The sequence below is a fragment of the Cyprinus carpio genome, chromosome A7 (assembly GCF_018340385.1).
Source record: "Cyprinus carpio isolate SPL01 chromosome A7, ASM1834038v1, whole genome shotgun sequence".
In the NCBI taxonomy this organism is placed as follows: Eukaryota; Metazoa; Chordata; class Actinopteri; order Cypriniformes; family Cyprinidae; genus Cyprinus; species Cyprinus carpio.
This window is the reverse complement of record NC_056578.1, coordinates 24,779,524-24,799,346: the sequence shown is the minus strand read 5'-3', so window position 1 is coordinate 24,799,346 and position 19,823 is coordinate 24,779,524. Positions and strand designations below refer to the sequence as shown.

Genomic DNA, 19,823 nt, shown 5'->3' with positions numbered 1-19,823 from the left:
GTTAGTACTTGCATTATATTCTGTTAAATACAATGGAAACGATCAAGAACAACAACAAAACAAATAACAGTATGACAAGAAGGATAATTGTGACATTTCCATGGACTTGACAAGTGGTACATGCTTTTTGTTTTTCCTTGTCTTGTTCATATGTTCCTGCTGCTTCTGATTTTTTTTTTTAAAAGATCAGCATCTTTGGCATCTGTGGTGCAGATGTCACCAACAACTTCTGGAAACTATTTGCAGAAGTTTACAGTTGGTTGTTTCCCATTTTCAAAAAGGATTTTTGAAGGTTTCTGGAAGCATGAATAAAACCGACTGACTATATTCAATCCTATTAACTGGCTTAGAAAGAAGTATAATTTACTGAAAGTAGTATCATTTTTTTACAGTGAATTTTCAATAAATAGTATTACTTTGTAAGTAGTGCTGTCACAATACCAAAATTTTGACTTTGGTACGATACCTGACTAAAATATCTCGATACTACTAGTAATCCCATACCATGACAAAAAAAAAAAAAAAAAAAAAAAAACACAAAGAAAGAAATCTCTCAGTTGACCAGTGTTGCATTCTGAGCATTTCCTCCCCCTTAAAAAACCCTACACAGGCCTATGGTGAGCAACTACCAGTCTATGACTAAAATACAGCCGAGCCTACAGGTATGTATAGATCTTGGCAACATTGGTAAGTTAGCTGAGGGCATGAGCTAGATGTGGAAAATATGCCCAAAATATTATTCAATGCCAAGAGTAACTTTATTTCACAACAACAATTTATATCATGATATAGTCATTTTTGTTATTAATAAGAACATAAATGCAAGTAACAAACAGAAGGACTAATACAATAAAACAAAGACACAAATGAAGTAAACATTGTTTTTAGGTACAGTAGGTCTATTTGACAGTATCATTCAAGAAATGATGATACAGAAATTGAATAATCAAAATGTAAAAGTAACCACTGCATAGTCTTCACTGTATGAATGAAACATTCATACATTTATCCTTATTAAATCTAGTAAAGTTAGTCAAGATTAGTAAATTTCTATTTTGTTTCTTTATTAACATAGACAGACAGCAGCAGGAATATTAGTCTGCTGTCACTTTTAAGAGCTGAACGCGCCCAATTTATTGATACACCCCACGCTTTATTTTCTTATTTTGGCAAGTTTCTTATTCACTCCTAAATGGTTGATAACTTTAAGAGGGATTCTTTGAATAATACTTGTGTTTTAAAGAAGTTTTTATAGATTGATCTTTCCAATTAGATCATTAGCACAATGAGGATATTTAATTCCACTGCGTTGCTGGATCCATAGCTTTTGCTAAATATAATGGGAGAAAGTGAATGTCAGGATTTGTCTCTGTTACTGTGAAGCACATAACAGAAGCAATCAATCATCCTGCCAAACACACACACACACACACACACACACACACACACACACACACACACACACACACACACACACACACACACACACAAAATGTCTGTGTGAGAAAGAGAAGCACCTTTCAAAGCTCTCATCAGTTTGTCGGTGAAGGCAATCATGTTTCTGGATCTCCTCTAACTTGACAGACTGTGTTCATCCTTTTTAGAGGTATGTATGTGTGTATGAGATAATTAACCCGTGGAGACTCATTTCCCAATTGTCATCCCATTCAGCTCACATCAATCAATCAATCAATCACAAGAAGCAGTTGAAGAGGAGGAGTTTTTTTGTGTACTTGTCAGCCTTGGTTAGATGTTTTTAAAATTGTAAATTACACTTAGGAACATACGCATTTTTTGTTATGTTGTTGTTTTTATATTTTGTGTTATATGCTTAGTAAAAGTGTAGCAAATTTGTGAGTGTCTGAATCAATTGTCTGATCCTGAAAGGTCAGACTCCTCCACTAATTCACCTGTCAAACACTGACAGGAGTCATTTACACATACATACAGAAACGAAAGGAGAATATCAGCCACCATAACAACCAAAATCAATCAATAAAAGGGAAACCTTTCAAGACTCTGTCATGGCAAACTATCTTAGCAGATTCGCTAGTTTAGCTGAAGTGTATTATTGGTACAGCTGTAGACAGAGTCTGGAATTTGGCTGGGATTAGTCTAAATATTTTTTGGATTGGAATATAGTAATGTATTACATTGACAGACGATCTAAATGACTGAAACCAGCAGAAATGCAGAAATGTCTTGATGAGAAAGTTTAATTGATTAATTGAAGGCGTGGCTGTGTTCAAAGTTTGGTTCTGACTTGAAGCCATCTATGTTGGCTGTGCAGAAATAGACAAACTATTTGGGAATATTGTATCTAAAATGTAAGTACATCAGTATTAACTGTTAAATAAATAATATTAAACAAGTAATCATACTGTTGGTCTAAACATCAGCACTGCTGCGATTGTGGTATATTTGCTTAATAGCACTCTTGCTCCTGTGATATTAAGTATTCTTTCTTTTTGTCTGATTTCCAATGGTCTTTTACGTCCATATGTCTGGTGATGGCATTGGCACTCTGAACGTGTACATGTCTACAAACTCCAACCACTCACTCTTACTCAGCCTTACTGGTAATCAAGGCAACTACTGGAGCAGACAGGAACTGCCTATCTCATCTACTGACAACTTCCGCATTATGTTTGAAGGCAAGGTGGGCAGTAATACCAGAGTCCACATCTGCCTGGATGACATCACATTCTCATCAGGCTGTATTCTAAGCAGCAGATTTGAGACAGACTCCACTCCCCGGTTACTTCCAGGTACAGTTGTACTAATGGTGCCTTATATACATGCAGTGCTGTCAGTGTAAAGGTAACTATATGTAACAATGCTTCACAAATGCATAGTCAGTCTGTGAGCTTCATTACTGACAACAGCATAAGTGTTTTGCAATAGCACGTTACAACAAGGACAGAAAAAAAGCTGTGTAGGGAAACTGTAGAAAATGATCTATTCCTTGAAACAAGACATGAGTATGCATTATATCTTGCAGGCAGAATCAATTGCTATGCATTAGAGTTCATAGATTTATAATTATAACTTTTAAGTGCATAATAAAATGTTATTATAATAAAGAATAAAGTAAAATATAAGAAATCTGTTAAAAACTTGAGGTTAGTAAGATTTAAGAAATTAATAATTTTAATCAGCAAAGATGCATTAAATTAATCAAAAGTGATAGCAAACATTTATAATTTTCTGTTTCAGTTAAATGCTGTTCATTTAATTTTTTTATTTAAAAATCCTGAAAGAACACATCACACTGTTTCCACAAAAATATAAAGCAGCAGAGCTATTTTTTATAATAATAATAAGAAATCAAATCAGCATATTAAAATGATTTCTGAGGAATCACTTGACACCGAATAATGGAGTAATGGCTGCTGAAAATTCAGATTTGCATCATTCACAGGATTAAAATTACATTTGAAAACATCATCTGTTTTTATGCATTAAAATATTTATCTATGTGTGTGTTTTTGCAGGATCCTGTCCACCAGATTCTCTACAGTGTACCAATGGCAATTGCTTCAAACGAGAGCAGAAATGTGACTTCACTGATGACTGTGGAGATGGAACTGATGAATTGGATTGTGGGACATCCTGCTCATTTGAGCATGGCCACTGTGGTTGGAAAAGCAGCCTGGCAAACACCTTTAGTTGGGCTCATGGTGTCGGCTCCATTCATATGATCAGACCTCCTCATGATCACACACTTAAAAATGAAAGCGGTAAGACTTCCCTGTATACCACTGCATAGGTACAACAAAAATGCATGGATCTCACGTGGAGGCCTAACCTTCACACCCACATAAGAAACATATTGCAAATAGCGTGTCTACAGGCTATGTCTACATTGACATGACATAAACAGATGGAAAGCAAACACTCCTGATCTGATACCCATTTTAAACCAGTGTAAGTACAGTATATTTACTCAAACAGTGTTCTATACACTACTTCATAAATAGTTGAGCATTCATAATGGTAATTACAGTACATCCTGCACATGCTATTTATATGTTTGAAATAAGAGAATTAATTTCTGTGGAAATGTTTGCTCATAATCTGAGGTTGTGGGAATGGGGTAATACTTGAACTAACTACTGTATCAGTCATTCAGCAAGTGAATATTTGTTGTTTAACATATGGCCCTTTAATTTATACATTTCACAAGTTTGTCTGCCTATCCAGTCATAATGAATAATGATAAATTAACATGATTTGCTGACCTCTGCTCGGACTCGAAATCCAAGCTTAAACCCCTGATAATTGTAGGTTATTGGATAAAATGATGAAGAATAGAAAAAGGAGGAGAGATGTCAGAAGAATTGTCACTGAGGCGATTGTCACTTAGCAATGACTGCTATACTGTATATGATAATATTTGACAGGACTGATCAGGCTCCTCCCAAACTTGCTTTTGGAAATACCCCATCCCCCACACCAACCCGCTTTTTCTTTTTTTTTTTTTAATAATACATCTAGTCTGGTGGAATAAAAATGAAAATTTCTCATGCAAGCTATGAAGTCTTGCCAGTCTTAGACATGGTTTTAGGATTTCAAGGCCTCGTCTCTTCAGTGTAGCCTCCTTTATTGATTTGGTGCTCTGCTTTACTTTATCTCAGCAAGATATCTTTATTAATAACGTATTTGGGAACTTGAGATTCTGTGTATATCCTTCCATAAGCAAGGTTCTCTAGCATCAACAGAGCTATATGAGTCCCAAAATCCTGTGAAAGATACAGTAAGTGGGAAATCCATGCTCAGATGTTCTAGCAGACACCTATAAATCACCAGTTGGCAGTCCTATACAGTCTTTCTATTATTTCTTACTCCAATAGCATGCATGATTTCAGTTTAGCGTAATCCCTGTTCGAGTACATATGTTTGTAATTTTCAGAATAACTAGACTTTCATTTGGTTTTATGCCAGAATAGGATTAGTGCACACAAAATTCTATATGTTACATTAAAAATACTACATAAAAAAAAAAAAAAATACTACATTACTAAACTTGCCTGTTTTGTGTACTGTTTTCAATGAATATTTGAAATACTCATGCATGCATGCCTTTTAGACTGATAATGCCCACAAATCTTTGCTTTATTTTCCTAATCAATGGAAGAAGTAGAGTGTGCACTATACAACTTTCAGGTTGCGGGCATGCAAAATTTTATCAGTCTGTTCAGTTTTTTTTTAAATTGCAATACTGCTGAAATGAGTTTGGACCCGGCCAAAGTTGCAAAAGTGTGTGAAGTCTGTGGCATTAAATCTTGACTAATGCTGCCAGAATGTCAGTTTGAGCACCTCTACCACTGAGGAAGTATGTTCCATGATGGATTTTGTTTATGATATAAAAGCTATTACATGTGTATTATTAACGTCAGTCTCTCTCTATACAGGCCACTTTGTATATCTGGCAGCCACTCCAGTGGGATTGAAGGGTGATAAAGCTCACATGAGAAGTTCTGTGTGGAAGGAGTCTAGTGCCATATGTAAACTCACCTTCTGGTACTATATTTCTGAGAAAGCGACAGGAATCATCCGGCTCTTCATTAAGGTACATTACTAGATCTTACCAAGCGGAACAAACATAAAGTGCCACTGGAATATATTGCTTAAATCAAGGAAAGTGTGGAGGTCTATAGCTCTGTTGACATAAACTGAACTAGTGTTACTTAAGTTATGTCAAATTGCTAAAACATGTTCTTACATGACTTTTCAGTGCTGTGTTATGTGATTCTTAGCTGAGATAAACCATTTAGCACTTCAAGTTTGTGTTATGAAACATACCTCAAGAGGGATTATGTGCAATAAACGATTTCCATAGGAAGCTCTTCCTGTGAGAACGGGGGAGGAGCATTGGGATGTGATAAATGTAGCTTATGAAACTACAAAATTATGAAAAATGTTAAATAAAGTGAAAAAAAACATGTTTTTACTTAGTATGAATATTAAATGGAAATGTGATTGTCTTTTTTGGCTACTGTGACATATACCCAAATGAATCCGTTTCTTGAATGGGAAAAGGTGTAGGATGGGACTTGATTTTGTCCAGTGGGAATTGATTGGATCATTGGATTGTTGTCGTTTTCTGTTTGCTGTGGTGATTTCTGATTAAAGATTATTAGGGCTCATACATTTAAAAAAAATGATGTGTATTAGGGGTGTAACAGTACACAAACATGACGGTTCGGTATGTACCTCGGTTTTGATGTCAAGGTTCGGTACAGTTTCGGTACAGCAGGGGGAAACGCTATATATATATAAAGCAGTGGTTTACTGAATAAATTGCTCTTTCTTTAAAAAAAAATTTCTTAGGGATAAAAATCTACTTCGGCTTGCTCTAAACTTAAAGGCCTAAGGTTACAGTTAACATCAGAGGCCAGACTTAATTTTTTATTTTTTTTATTATTTTTTTTTAATTATTATTTTAACAAGCAAAACTTTACTTAAAAAATTTATGCAATCATGTAAATTGCACATAATGTAGTTTTTAAATTTACTTCAACATTATAAAAATTCTATATGTTGTTGAAATATAATAATTTACACAGTGCCTCTCATAATTCATTTCATAACAGATTTATTTAAACATTAAACAATTAATACATCACTAACAGGTAAAGTAAAATATAATGAGTATATAATCTAATATTTCACGAAATGCTCTTCTCTAGACTTCATTTATATTGCACTAACGATCTGTGGATGCTGATGAATGCCTGAGGTAGCCTAAATGAAATGCTACGTGACATTTTGTTTACAAGCTGTTTTATTGCCATCTTTCCGCAGTTTAAATGCTGATTGAGCGATTACATGAGGCATGAGATGTTCATGTTTATTTTGCATTAAAACTAGTAGTAAAGAGGAAGGGATGATCACGCTGCCGTTTGAACTGAGGCGTTTATACAGCGATCTATCGCGCAACATCAAAGACCGCCAAAACAGCATTTATTGTTAGAATTTTCTGAAGAAAAAAAAGAACATAATTTGAAAGATGAGACTTTGTTCCTAATCAAAAGTAACAATATACAAAACTGGAAGTTTGCCACGAAGTTCTGCTCGTGCAGTGGTTAAAGCAGTGCTGTTTGTTCTGTACACATGCGTACCGAACCTTAAGACCCATACTGAAATTCTTCAGTACTAATACCTGTACCTTTACACCCTTAATGTGTATGATGATAAACATGTATAAATTAATTAGCAAAAGCTATATGTATTTAGCCTTTTCTGCATATGTGATGGGTAGACAGAAAATGAGCTAAGGGAGGTGTGGACAGAGCGGCAGATGCAAAGTGAATGGAGAAGAGCGGAGGTATCTCTGAAGAGCCTGAGGAACTTTATTCTCATATTTGAAGCAGTTCGAACACAAGACGTGAGTGGTGGAGCGGCTCTGGACGACCTGCAGTTCATTGACTGTGCACCACGTAAGTATTCTTTTGTTCATTCAGGGCAATTGATTTCCATTCTTATTGTTAATATAGCTTTAAAAAAGCTTAAATTTAATATCTGACTAGCTTAGCTGATGTGAGTATAAATGCCAGTGTAAGCTTGAGACATATTCTGTGAACAAGTGAAAGCTACAGAAGAGTTTGACTAGTTCGAGGAGTGATGCTCAGAGGGAAGCAACAATGCCTCCAGTTCTCATCTCCACATTTATTTCCCATGAGGCTCTTTTGCTTAACGTTCATGCATAAGCTTGACCAGCTCAGGGCTCTGAGGGTTGTGCTGAGCAGTGCCTGATGGAAGGCAGTACCACCATCTAATTGAATGAGAATTTATTTGCTCATTTTGACAAGCCATCAGGGAACAACATGAAAGTCAGAATAAGTTCCTCTTTTGGTTCTCAGACTTGACATGGAAAATGTCATATTTAATTTGCATACTGGCACTTCTAAATCACAGTAATTACACTTGAGCTTTTGGATCGTTTAGTGAAACTTTGTGTGTAAAGCAGATATGAAACGATCTCTGATCAAAGCTTAATCCATTGTTTGTTTGTTTTTAAACAAATACAATGGTTTTTATTAGTGTTTTTTAGGTGTAAGAACAATGTATTCCACCTCTTTGGTTTTGAAATGTACAGCAAGTTACCAGTAAATTATTAAACTAAACTACAGTTACTCACAGCTGTCTGCAATATAATAGGCTGTATAACTTGGATCAGTGGTACAGTGTAAATAAATTAGCTCTATCAAACCGTGAAGAGATCCATTTTTTACAACCTATTTCTTTGAGGGAATATGTGCTTTGGAAGGAATTTCTATTCCTAAATTCCTAGACTTTTCACCCCAATGACATTATAACTAAAAATTTCTGACAATTAAACAGGACATATTTTAGCCTGAATGATCTTACTTTGCAGTCATGTTACATTCAATGAATTTGAAGCTGTTCATACTAAAAAGCTCTGAATGGATGATTTTTTATTGCTATTTTGAGCAATGATGTTGAATATGGTAATACTTCACACATTTGGATTTCACATCTTTTCATTGTTAGATGATAATTTTTGTTATTCATGCGATGCTGTTTCAGATCAGTGAGACTGAAAGAGTTTCTTGTATTTCAGGAGCTGTGCATCCTGGGTCATGCCCTGCTGTTACAGATTTTGTGTGTAACAATGGAGACTGTATAGAGTATCATTTGGAGTGTGATGGTAAAGCTGACTGTTCCGATGAGTCTGATGAGATAGACTGCAGTAAGTACATCTTGCTCTAACTTTCAAATTATTGACTATTAATACAATATAGATGCAATGCAAATACAAAATAGATGTATTGTTAATACAACATATATGGAGCTAATATCTCATCTGTTCATGTGGTCTTCTAGTGAATGTTCCAGGAGCTTGTAATTTTGATATGCCCAGCGACCTTTGGCAGGAGACCTGTCAGCTGTCTCAGGATCCTCTCGATGATTTTGATTGGGAGATAGGCTATGGCAGAATGCGTAATGGGACAGGACCATCAGCTGACCACAGCCCCAGTTAGTATAACCTAAACTTCACAATGACCTTGAATCACCTGGGTAATACAAATATGAATATTAAACACACACATATAATCACCAAAAAGTAACAAATGAAATCTTTAGTTTGCTTTAAGTAATTAGAAAATGTGCATTACTAAGTGCTAAAAGCTAAATATTAAGTTTATTATGTGTCATAATGAGTGTTTTTCTGACAGGCTGAGATTTGAGACACACATTGCCTGGACAGTGACTCTTCTTACCCCACTTTAACAGTGAAACAGACAGCTTGATAATACCAGATTATGAATCCAGACAACCACATATGAATCTAAATCCAAACCCTTCTACTTTATGTAAATATTTGTGGACAAAATAGCAATTTTGTACAAGTTTCCCATGAATATGGGATGCAGTTTCTCTAAAATTGAAGCCAGCCATCTGAATCATCTAATGATTTGTTGCATGATTTAAAAACCAAAGGGTTGAAGCTCAGAAAAATTCATCACCAAAAGCCATTTTCCAGTTACTTCATCAATGGGTTTAATTAAGATCTGGATTACCGCCCCCTCATGTACTCGTGTCCTGTTCTGCTGAAAGATCAGTGTGTCTCAGTGAAAGTGTTAAGTGTACATTATTTTAATTGTGAAAACGAGTCTGCCCTCTAAAAGGTGATTGATTTACTGAACTATTTAACTATATATACTATTGATTTTTCATGGCAAACAAAGAGTCAAGGAAATTGCTGCACATATATTTTTTGAGTAAAGCGGTGGAGGAGTCATGCAGTGAAATCTAGTAATGTTTGTTGTTACAATCTCTATCATAATACTATATAATCTCATTTTTGACAAGAAAAGAAATTGTTTCTAATATTTGTAAGGGTGTAGTGGTTTTGTATTCAAAAGTATTGAAGTCTATGCAAAATGAAAATTCACCCAGTCTTTTTTGTTAATGCATGTCATAGATTTTATGTTATAGTTTTTTTATGCTTGTGAAAGATTAAATTTTTTAAACTCTTGGGTAATTTTTTATGTAAAAACGTAACATGCTAATGTGTTTTTCTCAAAAACGTATTATAACTGTTTTAGCAGGCAATATCTGAGCTGTGAAGATGACATTTGGTTTACTCTTTCAGATGGAGGAGGGGGCTACCTGTATGTGAACTCCGGTGCTCAGAGAGAAGGAGATGTCGCCAGATTCATAAGCCAGCTGGAGTTTCCTGCGAGTGTTGGTATATGTCATCTGCGCTTTTGGTTCCACATGTACGGCTCACGTCACATGGGTACACTGAAGGTGAGATAATAATGTACTTTAATACAAATCAGTCTTGAAATACACACAACATCTATTACATAAGTTTGAACTATACCATTCAAAAGTTTATCTTAAGTATTTTTTGAATGTTTTTGGAAAAGTCTCTTATGCTTACCAAGGCTACATTTATTGAATCAAAATACAGTAAAATCTTAATATTGTGAAATATTATTTAAATTTACAACAGCTGTTTTTGTTTTAATATATTTTCCTGTGATGGAAAAGTTTAATTTCTAGTCTTCAGTGTCACGAGATCTTTCAGAAATCATTCTAATATTCTAATTTTTGTAACATTATAAAAAATTATACTCATGGTGAGTATTCACCTCTTCCCTTTGCATTATGTGACAGTATTTTAATCGCAAAAATTAGCATATTGGAGCTCTGCAGTCTGCTAGATATCAGTCATAAAGTAAATATGAGTAATAATATGAGTTATAAAAAATACATTTTAAAGTTTTGCGGCCAACTGTGCAGGAGTTCAGTGAAATTCCTTCCACTGCCTTTACTTTATATTGAGAACACTGATCTTTAAAGGGAACATCAGATCCCCATTTTCCGCAAGCTGGTATGTTTCTTTAGGGGGATTAAAAAAAAAAAAGGAGTGAAAGAATTTTTATCATAGCAGTGTGGACACAACCACCCTACAAAGACATATTAATTTATATGCAAACACCACGTAAAAGGGAATTTTGCATCAAATGTCCCCTTTAAAGCACCTCTTGAAGGCTGCAAAATGAATTCTGAATACTGTATTACAGGTGTATACCGTGGGCCTCAGTGGAACACCCCTGCTAATGTGGGCAACATGTGGAAACCGTGGAGACAGCTGGCATTATGCTAATGTGATCTTATCAAATGCATCACCCTTCAGAGTGATCATTCAGGCAGAAGTGGGAGCAGACCAGTGGACTGACATTGCTGTGGATGACATCTCTTTCACAAGACTATGTCTTGTTGGAGGTACAGAATCACTGATCGCTTCTGATTCTTTCCCTTCCTGAATTGAAACTGGGTTTACCATTTTGTTTCTGTGTATTTTCAGGTCCAGTGACCACCGTCCCACAAACATGCCACAAGGAGCACTTCCAGTGTTTGTATCTGTTTGAGTGTATACCACTGAGTTGGCACTGTGATGGTGAGGAGGACTGTCTGGACAGCTCGGATGAGGAGATGTGTGCGAGTGTGGTACCTGGCACTATTCCTCCTCAAACAGGGTGTGAGACGGGAGAATACCGCTGTATGAACAGCAGCTGTATTCCAGCACTGCTGCTCTGCGATACGGTTCTAGACTGCCCAGATGGAGAAGACGAATATGGATGCCGTAAGATCCAAGCACAAATATGTTTAATATACAATGTAGTACATCATAGCTGTAAAACAAACAGATGAAATTCTCTTTCTCTGTAGCTGTTAAGATATGTGATGATGGAGAACTAGTGTGTGAGGCGACAGCAGACTGTGTATCGTATCAGAGTCGATGTGACAATATTGTTGACTGCCCTCCTTTTAACTCTGACGAGTCCAGCTGCTATGGTAAAATAAACACATTCATTTATCTCACTTTCTTATTTAAAGGGGTCATATAATTTTTGTATTTTATTTTTTATTTACTGTTTATTATATTCATTTTCTGCACTAAGTTACTCTGTCCCCTAGAAATGTTGGTGATTGTGTGTTTGCAAGTCTTTTAATTTATTCATCTGGCTGTATCAGAAAGTTGTGGAAATTTTAAAGATCAAGGACAAGTTTAGAGGGATAGTTCGCCCAAAAATGCAAATTACCCCATGATTTACTCACCCTCAAGCCATCCTAGGTGTACATGACTTTCTACTGGAATGCCACTCTCTCGTGATACAACACCTTTTAACTTGTATCTCCCTTTCTTATTTGTGATCCTGGACCATAAAAAAAGTCTTAAGTTGCTGGGGTATATTTGTAGCAATAGCTAAAAATACACTCTTTAAGTAAAGATCATGTTCCATGAATATATTTTGTAAATTTCCGACCATGAATATATCTAAACTTCAGTTTTGATTAGTAATATGCATTGCTAAGGACTTTATGTGGACAACTTTAAAGGCGGTTTTCTCAGTATTTTGATTTTTTTTTTTTTGCACCCTCAGAATCCAGATTTTCGAATAGTTGTATCTCGGCTAAATATTGTCTGATCGTAACAAACCATACATCACTGGAAAGCTTATTTATTCAGCTCTCGGATTATGTATAAATCTCAATTTTGGAAAAATTGACACTTAAGACTGATTTTGTGGTCCAGGGTCACATATAATATAATTGTTTTTTTAACAGCTGATAATTTGACTTGCAAGTGAAATTAATAATTTGTATTAACAGTTTAATGCTTGGTAACAAATACAAACAACCAATCGTGGTAAGTATACACTACCATTCAAAAGTATGGGGTGAACATTACAGTAAAAACAGTAATGTCATGAAATATTACAACTTAAAATACAACTAAATAAATTTTCATATATTTAAAATAATAATTTATTCCTGTAATATGCTGATTTTGTGCTCAATATTTCTTATTATCAGTGTTAAAAAAACAGTTGTGCTTTACTGTCGCTTTTGGGACAATTGTTGAAAAAAAGGGGGAAGAAATCATACTGACTGTTCATCAGACAATGTGAGAGAGGATGGGAAGAAAGGAACAGACAAAGAAAAGATCAGTTTGTACTTCTCTGACTTAATTCCCTAAATGAAAGGTTAAATTTATAGCTTAAAAATTTATGAACAACATAAAGCACATCAAATTAATGTGACATTTTTTGGAGTTACATAATATATTACTTCACATTAAGTGGGTGCTTTCTTCAGGGGACTATCCCTGCAATATTCAGATTAAAGGAGCTGTGGCCCAGGAGTACTGTAGGGGTCAAGAGCCTCAGTCAAGGACACATCATTAAGGGGACTCTCTGTAACTCTTGTTAAGGGTTGCCCCTAACTGAGCTGGAACCTGCACCCTTTAGCTGCAAGCCCATGGCTTTAACCACTATGAAAGTACTGCTTAATCTATGTTAATTAGTGGTGTGACTAGTTATTATGATGATTTTATCATAAGTCATTATTTTATGTGGATGTGTTTTATTTTCCAGAGTGTCCCATTGGGTACTGTCTCAATGGAGGGAGGTGTGCAGTAAAGGAAAACGGACCAGTGTGCATGTGAGTTTCTCAAGCACAATAGTACAAATTATTAATAATCAAATGCTGACGCTTTTTAAAAAGAAATAAGAGTATTCATCAGAAGCTATCCATTTAAAGCAACTGGTTAAAGAGGCTTTATCTTACTGTTCACTTCTCTTGTACTCATGCCTATTAACATAATATTGTAATGTATTGTAGCTGCTAATACAGATTAATGCAAAGTATATGTTTGTTATGGAGGACAAATATATTATGATTTTTGCCGGGATACAGAAAGTGTTTATTAAAAGTCTTACCTAAAATTCTGACCTAAAACCTTTCAGTTCTCCCTGGGTAAAAAAAAAATCCCCACCTTCACTTGTCGGTCATGGTCAGGCAGGTGACAAGACCCTTTTGGAGATCTTTGCATTGAATTATTCAGTGCCAAACGAATATCACATTGAAATGTGAGCGAGTTATACAAAGAGTATCGGCACGCTGACTCTGTTTAAACATGTTCTTTTCAGCAAACTGCCAAAGCAGGCTTTCTATAATTCCTGTTCTGCTTGTGCCAAGAAACACAGTCTTTATCTGTTTGAATTAATTTCTCTTTGAAATGGTGTATGTCATATGTATGGCTAATAAATTACGAGAATTACTTAAGTCTCTTGTTCGCAGTAGTGTATCTGCATGTGCATGATGTTGACTGCAGACTAGCTTAAGGACATTCTTTATGTGAAAAGATCTTCCCCACAGGCAAGAACAGGTAAAGAAAAGAGAAAGGAAGGGACAAAGTGAGTCTTTTTCTCATTACAGGAGCAAAGGGAAGGCCATTTCTGGTATTAAGCTCATGTGGATGTCTCCAGGCAAATTTTCATGCACTTATTTATTTATTTATTTCTTGGAAAGTTAAGGAGCCAGCGTTCCTTTATGAATTATCTCTGCCATTCAAAATCAGTGTGTGTGTGTGTTTCTGCATTAATAATGTTTTTCTCTGTCTTTCTCTAGTTGTCCATCACAGTGGACTGGTAATCGTTGCCATATCAAAGAAAAACCTTTTTTCACAACTGCTTCCACAACACCTGTGATATCAGATAGTTATCTAGGTAATCGGATGGGTGAGTATATCCGCATGCAGTTATTTGAATATAAATATACTATTTTCCATGCAGAGATAAGTAACAAATTGTGTGTGTAATTGTGAACTCTGCAGCTGTCAGTGTTGGATTAAGTATAGCTTTGATCCTGGTGGTCATTGCAACTGGAGTCATTTTGCTCTTGTTATTTCAAAGGAGACATTCACTAAAGTAAGTCTATTCACATTCACATTAACTCTACATATTCGGAAAGTGTCTATAAAATGTACGGGTATTGACTGCATTGTTCTTGACTGAACAGAGACTCCAGTCTTATTTATAAAGAAGAGTTGGATTGCTCAACCTTTGACTTACAGAAAAAGGTCAGTCTTATGGCTCAATATATAAACGCCATGATCAAATAAGTTGATTTTTCTGACAGCTCACATTATGCAGTTGCATGGTTGTTTTTTAATAGAAACCTTCATTTTTCCTTTTGCATGTTTTTCATGTTGCATCTCTCTAATAAACTCCCTAGACTCTCTTTTTCCTCCCATTCTATTTCTGTGGGAAATTTTTCCCCCACTTACTGCCTTTTTTCTACTTTGGAGTGAACAGTGTTATTCAGTAATTTGAACCGCTCTGCAGGTGTGAAAGAGAGCTCTGTCACACTGCTGATAGGAAATATTGACCCGCGAGCTTGAGTCTTGGTGTGAGCATGTGTACATTTACACTCTCAGTGCTAAACTTGCTGTATTTTGCATGCGGCACACAGTCATTTTCACTCTCCTGTGCAGTAAGGGGTACTTTTTAGAGAAGTCTGGCATATTTTAATGGCTAACTGAGATTTCTCCATATTTTGCTAAATTATACATACATGTGAGTGAGCTAATTCAAAAATGTAATGCAGTAGGAACCCTAGTGTTTTGAAAACAATTAATGATTTTCTAATTCTAGCCACTTATAATGCTAATGTAATTTGCTTGTGAACTTCGGAAAGATTATATATTAAAGCATTATTATAATTGTTGTTGGTGTTCCTATAGCTGTCATTTTATTAAATAAGATTACTGTCTATTCTTATTTCAGCTGCCCTCTCTTGACGTTAGACCCAGATGGCCTGTACATCCTCGACTTAACATCAGCGTTTACCCGTGGAGAGAGGATCCAAAGGTATGAAACTCAGATTGTCATAATTAACATAGCGATTATTCAGTTCCACCCCAAAAACATGTTTAGTTTTAAAAGACATACCGGTGATGTACAATGCAATCTGTGGACTGTTTTATTGCTCTGCACTCATTTTTACTGCCTGCAGTTATAGTTTTGATATGCAATGATTTGACTGAAGGTTGGGACCAGAGGACCTAAATAATACTTTAATCTTCTGCTTAAGCAATAAATTAAAAAAAGGTACCAGAGGAGAGAAGCAACCAACAAATCATAATGGAAGAAATATCTGTCATAATGTCTCATCATAATGATCCTGTGCTCAAGAATTGCTCTTTATAAATGGATAGAGTCAGTGGTTTTCAGTTGTTCATCTGGGCCTGTCTTTGCTTGTGTGTGCTATTCAGGTCTCCAGCTCAAAGGAAAACAAGCTGTCTTTCTCCAACCCACTCTACAAGTGCTCAAACAGTTCTGAAGCTTGAAGAAAACACACACGCAAACACTGGCTGTCACGTCCCTATAGATTTAGAGTGCTTTCCACTTAATTTGAGCCTCCCTGATAACATGGCTGTACTTGCTAAAGGCTTAGAGGGCTTTTGTTTTTTAACACAAACTCATGGGGAGAAAAATTGTGACCACAAACAAGTTCAAATTAAGCAAAATGAAGCAGTTAAACTATATCTGTCATAAAAAGAAAGTTTCTTGTAATAATCTATGACATGTAACACTCCACATGTTGTGAAATCTCTCTGAGGCACTGAAATTAAACTTCCATCTTTCATATTACAACAGCTAACACTTTACGTCAGTGCCTGTTTTAACATGAGGGGCTATGCTGAAAGATGTATGTATGTTCAACAGCTCAATTAAAAGTAGCTGATATAACCCTGGCGAATGTTCATGTTCAGTTTTAAGACGACTTAACATTTCTTCCTATGATTTAGCATTTGGTATTTTTTGAACTTTGTCTTGTTTAATTGTTTCATTGAAGATATCAAACAGTGTCTTTCAGAAAATAAAGGTAAATTTAACAAAATCATATCTTTATTAAATTAAAAATTTAAGATGATCACAATGTAACATTAATCTGGGAAGGTTTATCAAATCTAGTATGGACTTGTTTCAGAGATTGTTTTGTTTTCATAGCCTGTTCTCCTTCCAGATCTCTGTGGTTTTGAGAATATTGTATTTTCAAACAGTACATACTTTGTGTGTTCAATCACCACTTGGTCTCCTTTTGGATTCAAGCAGACCACATTTTGACAGATGATAAAATTGAAAACCGTAATGATACCAAAACATGAACAAAGACAAGTGAAGTAGTTAACTGTGCAGTGGTTCCAGAACACTGTAACAAAAGCTGTAAATGTACTGTACCATGATGAACTCTGGTGAAATATGGAATGTCTCAGTATTACAAATTGTCAGGTTGTGGTGTTTTATTCCTGCATTGTTCTTTTTTTCTGGTTCTCTTTTATCAGATGTCAAAACAAATGCTGTGATGATTTGCCATAGCTCAAAAATGAAATACAAAGCATGAAATGAAAAATTATGATTTGATAAGAGTGTACACATATAGATGTATTATTCAGGAAATGTGTCATTGGTCAGGCTGTAACACTGTGACACTAGTCAAAGATGTTTTAGAATTTAGAATACACAAAGATCTGAATTCAAACTTTAAGGCAGGGAATGCTTGAAAATGTGAAACTACGGATTCTTTTTTTACATTGTACCCAATTTATTCTCTCTCTCTCTTTTGATATGACCTGTTTTTATTCTCACACAAACAGTTCTAATTAACACATGCAGTGGTTTTCTATTGTGTTTATTAATACAGCATGTTTGAAGACTTTTACACTTACATATTTAGTTTACACTTATTTGAGGACTTTAAAAAAGAGTTATAGATAACATATTGGCAACTGGCTTACAGTTAAATACACTACCTTGCAAACCACCATCAGAGGAACGCTGTCATAAACATGAGCACAATAAATCAAGGCACTCAGTTTCAAAACCAATGTTTTCAAGCAGCATTTCTACATGTTTTGGCTCTTGATGCAACAATGTAAGGGTGTTTAAATTGGAATTCTAATGTGTAGGCTTTAGCATGCTTCATCCTTAAATGTTTTCACTAGGCTGCTAGTCCTGATCTAAAGAAGCAGAGGGAGGTGGTTAGCGCTCAACCACAGCACACTGCCTCTCAGTGTTCTAGAGGGACTCTGCCTGGCAGACAGCGTGGAAAAGCCTGCCAGTGCCATTCCTAAACATTAATGATCCCCCCGTTCACCCCCTCCATTGCCTGTCTTACCTCTGGGCTCTCAGGAGGAGACAACAGAAGCAATCTTTACAGAATTTAATGTACTAACATCAAGGACAATTAGTACAGAGAGCGATTCGACATTCTGATCTATAATTCTCATGCATACAAGATATAACTTAGTAAAAGGCTAAATTATGTGAATCACTGGTTCTTAAAACATGGGTCAAAACAGACTTGAAAACCAGTATATTCAGTTTTGTATTTATTTATTTATTCATTTGGAAAAAAGAAATCCCAGATTTCAGTTTTGTGGTTTGTTAGGCCCTTTAATCATATATAAATATTATCTAGTTTTATTTTTCCCCCCAACATGTTTAGAGGTCTCAAATATTTATTAGAAAAAAATTACAAATGTGACATGTTACATTTACTGTACACTGTACATTTGGTCAACACAATTGTATCTTATTTTTCGTCACAGCATATTAGTAATGTTTATATTTATTTAATACATATTTTATTAATCTTATTTTAATATACTATATTAAAACAATATATATATATATATATATATATATATATATATATATATATATCTATATATATACAGGTCCTTCTCAAAAAATTAGCATATTGTGATAAAAGTTCATTATTTTCCATAATGTAATGATAAAATTAAACTTTCATATATTTTAGATTCATTGCACACCAACTGAAATATTTCAGGTCTTTTATTGTTTTAATACTGATGATTTTGGCATACAGCTCATGAAAACCCAAAATTCCTATCTCAAAAAATTAGCATATTTCATCCGACCAATAAAAGAAAAGTGTTTTTAATACAAAAAAAGTCAACCTTCAAATAATTATGTTCAGTTATGCACTCAATACTTGGTCGGGAATCCTTTTGCAGAAATGACTGCTTCAATGCGGCGTGGCATGGAGGCAATCAGCCTGTGGCACTGCTGAGGTGTTATGGAGGCCCAGGATGCTTCGATAGCGGCCTTAAGCTCATACAGAGTGTTGGGTCTTGAGTCTCTCAACTTTCTCTTCACAATATCCCACAGATTCTCTATGGGGTTCAGGTCAGGAGAGTTGGCAGGCCAATTGAGCACAGTAATACAATGGTCAGTAAACCATTTACCAGTGGTTTTGGCACTGTGAGCAGGTGCCAGGTCGTGCTGAAAAACGAAATCTTCATCTCCATAAAGCTTTTCAGCAGATGGAAGCATGAAGTGCTCCAAAATCTCCTGATAGCTAGCTGCATTGACCCTGCCCTTGATAAAACACAGTGGACCAACACCAGCAGCTGACATGGCACCCCAGACCATCACTGACTGTGGGTACTTGACACTGGACTTCAGGCATTTTGGCATTTCCTCCTCCCCAATCTTCCTCCAGACTCTGGCACCTTGATTTCAGAATGACATGCAAAATTTGCTTTCATCCGAAAAAAGTACTTTGGACCACTGAGCAACAGTCCAGTGCTGCTTCTCTGTAGCCCAGGTCAGGCGCTTCTGCCGCTGTTTCTGGTTTAAAAGCACAAGCCTGTGCACGGTGGCTCTGGATGTTTCTACTCCAGACTCAGTCCACTGCTTCCGCAGGTCCCCCAAGGTCTGGAATCGGTCCTTCTCCACAATCTTCCTCAGGGTCCGGTCACCTCTTCTCGTTGTGCAGCGTTTTTTGCCACACTTTTTCCTTCCCACAGACTTCCCACTGAGGTGCCTTGATACAGCACTCTGGGAACAGCCTATTCGTTCAGAAATTTCTTTCTGTGTCTTACCCTCTCGCTTGAGGGTGTCAATGATGGCCTTCTGGACAGCAGTCAGGTCGGCAGTCTTACCCATGATTGCGGTTTTGAG

The 19,823-nt window shown here is 35.8% G+C and overlaps 1 protein-coding gene across 2 annotated transcripts in view; it reads left to right on the top strand.

Moving 5' to 3' along the window:
* malrd1 (MAM and LDL receptor class A domain containing 1) overlaps positions 1-17,752 on the top strand; it is a 31,872-nt gene extending 14,120 nt beyond the window's left edge. Inside the window, exons 18-33 of one of the 2 annotated variants that reach the window (XM_042760573.1) lie at positions 2,482-2,768; positions 3,495-3,740; positions 5,415-5,572; positions 7,265-7,442; positions 8,588-8,716; positions 8,851-9,003; positions 10,124-10,281; positions 11,064-11,265; positions 11,348-11,626; positions 11,713-11,838; positions 13,422-13,488; positions 14,458-14,567; positions 14,663-14,756; positions 14,848-14,908; positions 15,615-15,698; positions 16,103-17,752. In XM_042760573.1, the coding sequence (XP_042616507.1) occupies positions 2,482-2,768; positions 3,495-3,740; positions 5,415-5,572; positions 7,265-7,442; positions 8,588-8,716; positions 8,851-9,003; positions 10,124-10,281; positions 11,064-11,265; positions 11,348-11,626; positions 11,713-11,838; positions 13,422-13,488; positions 14,458-14,567; positions 14,663-14,756; positions 14,848-14,908; positions 15,615-15,698; positions 16,103-16,177 (2,407 nt within the window). In that variant the 3' untranslated portion in view covers positions 16,178-17,752. Of the gene's footprint in view, positions 1-2,481; positions 2,769-3,491; positions 3,741-5,414; positions 5,573-7,264; positions 7,443-8,587; positions 8,717-8,850; positions 9,004-10,123; positions 10,282-11,063; positions 11,266-11,347; positions 11,627-11,712; positions 11,839-13,421; positions 13,489-14,265; positions 14,568-14,662; positions 14,757-14,847; positions 14,909-15,614; positions 15,699-16,102 lie in introns of those variants that run through there. The other variant, XM_042760574.1, reaches the window with a different exon arrangement.
* Positions 17,753-19,823: the final 2,071 nt, after the last annotated feature.